Raw genomic sequence first — 2,533 nt, 5'->3', positions numbered from 1 at the left:
GGCAATACTGAGTAAAATTTCAGGTGAAAATCTATAAAAGTGGTACTATATTGAGACAAACATCAGAACATTTCTGTTTTTCAAGTGACAAGCATCTCTCGAAGATCAGTTTGACGCACAGTGAAATTTCTTTGCAAAATTAATCATTTTTTTTGGAAAATATATTGTGGTTGTAAGATAAAGATGGATAACAATAGATACTATGGTGGTCAAAATCAAAGTAAATACCAGCCAAGCACAATTAAACGAAAATATGAAAATGATGGCAACGGCACAAGAAATGGCAGTACCAAGAAGCAACGAATGGAATTTCAAAATTTCAATGCAACATTTATGGCTGGTGTAAACGGTGTACATCTAGTAACAGATCAGGTAATTTTCATCTTTTTTTTTCAATTCCTAAGCAGCAAAAGTGTGTACTGTAATTTGCCAGTATTTTTTTTTGTAGAAATCGCTTAATACTTTTCATTGATAATTTTTGTTTGTTTTTTTTTTTGTCAATTACAGCCTCGACTTGGTGAACTACAAGAGACCATTCGAAAAATGTGCAATTTTGAACGGAACGGATTTCCTGGCTCCCAACCCGTTTCAATGGACATACAAAATTTACAACTATTATCCACAAAACCGTATCGTGTATCATGGAAAGCAGATGGAACACGTTACATGATGTTGATTCGCAAAAAAGATGAAATTTACTTCTTTGATCGTAACAATGCTTGTTTTCAAGTATTTGGCATCCAGTTTCCGTGTTGGGAGGACCTAAATACCCATATCTATGACACGCTCATCGATGGTGAAATGGTCATCGACAAAGTGGAAGGTCAAAGCTTTCCACAGTATTTGGTGTACGATGTCGTATGTTACAACGGAAACAGTTACATGGAATATGAATTCTATTCGGAAGAATTATTCAGCCGAGAGCAATGCATCAAAGAATATATCATCGGTAAGATTTGCTTTATTTTTTGTTTTTTTTCTATTGTTGTTGTTCTTACTAAAATCGAGTCTTCTCATCTTATTTTATTTCAGATCCCCGCTATGAAGCAATGAAACGTGGTTTAATAAATAAAATGAGTGAACCGTTCAGTGTGCGCAATAAAGATTTTTGGGATGTGGCACTAGCGAAAAAACTAATCGAACCAAAATTCACAAAAAATCTGGGCCACGAACCAGATGGTCTTGTCTTTCAGCCATCAGCCGATCCGTATATTCCCGGCCAATGTTTTGATGTACTGAAATGGAAGCCATTAAATATGAATTCGGTTGATTTCAAACTGAAAATTCACACAGAAAGTGCTGGGTAAGTATTCGGATACCGTAATGGATCTACTGTACAATTCTTTTAATTTTACCAAATAAATTAATGTTTCTTTTTTCTATTCGTTTTCGTAGCATCGTAACCAGAAAAGTCGGATATTTGTATGTCGGTCGATTACAAAAACCATTTGCAACGATCAAATTATCAAAAGATCTTAATAAGTACGATAATAAAATCATCGAATGCAAATTTGAGAATAATGAGTGGGTTTTCATGCGTGAAAGAACGGACAAATCGTATCCAAATAGTTTCAACACGGCTCGCGGTAAGTATTGATTCTATGAAAATATAAAATGGCATTTTTAAGAAATTTTTAATTAAATTCATTTTTTTATTTTGCAGCTATATGTGAGAGCATTAGAACACCGGTGACCACAAACATTTTGGAAGAATACATTGAAAGCAGACGATTCCAATAGAACATCAAGCTACAAAAAGAAGCATAGACCAACAAAAAAGTAGCAATTATGTAATTTTCAATTTTAAATTAGATTCATTTTCATAAAGTAAATAATTAATCTTTTTCACGATTAAATTATTTTCATTTATTTCGATTATTAATTTTAAGAAGAAAATGTAAAGAATCAACTTTGTATAACTGATAAATGTTTGAGAATAAATGTAATAGAAAGAATAATAATAGTTCAAAATGATTTTCAAATGCCCTTTGCACCAGCGGATCGATATTAATCCATTTTTCCATAGTGACTTCGATTGATGTGTCTTTTCAAACTGCAGCTTCGGGTATAATTGCGTTCACACAGCTTGCATTTGAAATACTTTTCGCCTGTGTGCTTCGTCATATGTCCTTTCAATCTAGGTTTGAGCCAGCCAAAGAATATTCCACACAAATAGCATTCGTAGCCTTTCCTGAAACAGGTCTTCTGGTGCACCTTGCGTTGAGTTTGCTTCAAAAAACCGAGGCGACAAATCGAACATTTAAACGGAAGATTTTCGGTATGTGATTTCATATGCTCATCGAGACGGCATTTCTGTGTATATTTCTTCAAACAATGTTGGCACTTGAATTTTTTTTCGCCTGTATGATTGTACATATGACTTATTAAATGTGCTTCCGAGCTACCAATGAATTTGCCGCAAGCATAACATTCGTATATACGTCGATTGCATTTGCCTTCATGTGTATTTCTTTCATTTTCCTTTGTGAATCCCATTCGACATCTGGAACAGTGAAACGACCGTGGACCGATG

At 34.1% G+C, this 2,533-nt stretch overlaps 1 protein-coding gene across 1 annotated transcript; it reads left to right on the top strand.

The window, feature by feature from the left end:
* Nucleotides 1-145: 145 nt before the first annotated feature.
* Nucleotides 146-1,769, top strand: LOC116351382 (mRNA-capping enzyme-like). The gene is made up of 5 exons (XM_031783478.1): nucleotides 146-372; nucleotides 508-949; nucleotides 1,033-1,303; nucleotides 1,396-1,586; nucleotides 1,664-1,769. The coding sequence occupies exons 1-5, from the start codon at nucleotides 184-186 to the stop codon at nucleotides 1,738-1,740; spliced, it is 1,170 nt and encodes a 389-aa protein (XP_031639338.1). The 5' UTR covers nucleotides 146-183; the 3' UTR covers nucleotides 1,741-1,769.
* The last annotated feature ends 764 nt before the right edge of the window (nucleotides 1,770-2,533 follow it).

The sequence above is a fragment of the Contarinia nasturtii genome, unplaced genomic scaffold, assembly GCF_009176525.2.
Source record: "Contarinia nasturtii isolate CC-2019 unplaced genomic scaffold, AAFC_CNas_1.1 Cnas_scaffold_5340, whole genome shotgun sequence".
Lineage (NCBI taxonomy): Eukaryota > Metazoa > Arthropoda > Insecta > Diptera > Cecidomyiidae > Contarinia > Contarinia nasturtii.
The sequence above is the reverse complement of the archived record's forward strand: the minus strand, read 5'-3'. Positions and strand labels throughout refer to the sequence as shown.

Excerpts from the sequence above, each read along its gene's own strand:
- LOC116351382 (XM_031783478.1), top strand. The coding sequence starts at position 184 with ATGGATAACAATAGATACTATGGTGGTCAAAATCAAAGTAAATACCAG. Across the intron at positions 1,304-1,395 it reads ATTCACACAGAAAGTGCTGG|CATCGTAACCAGAAAAGTCG; the intron begins GTAAGTATTCGG and ends TCGTTTTCGTAG. Across the intron at positions 1,587-1,663 it reads TAGTTTCAACACGGCTCGCG|CTATATGTGAGAGCATTAGA; the intron begins GTAAGTATTGAT and ends TTTATTTTGCAG.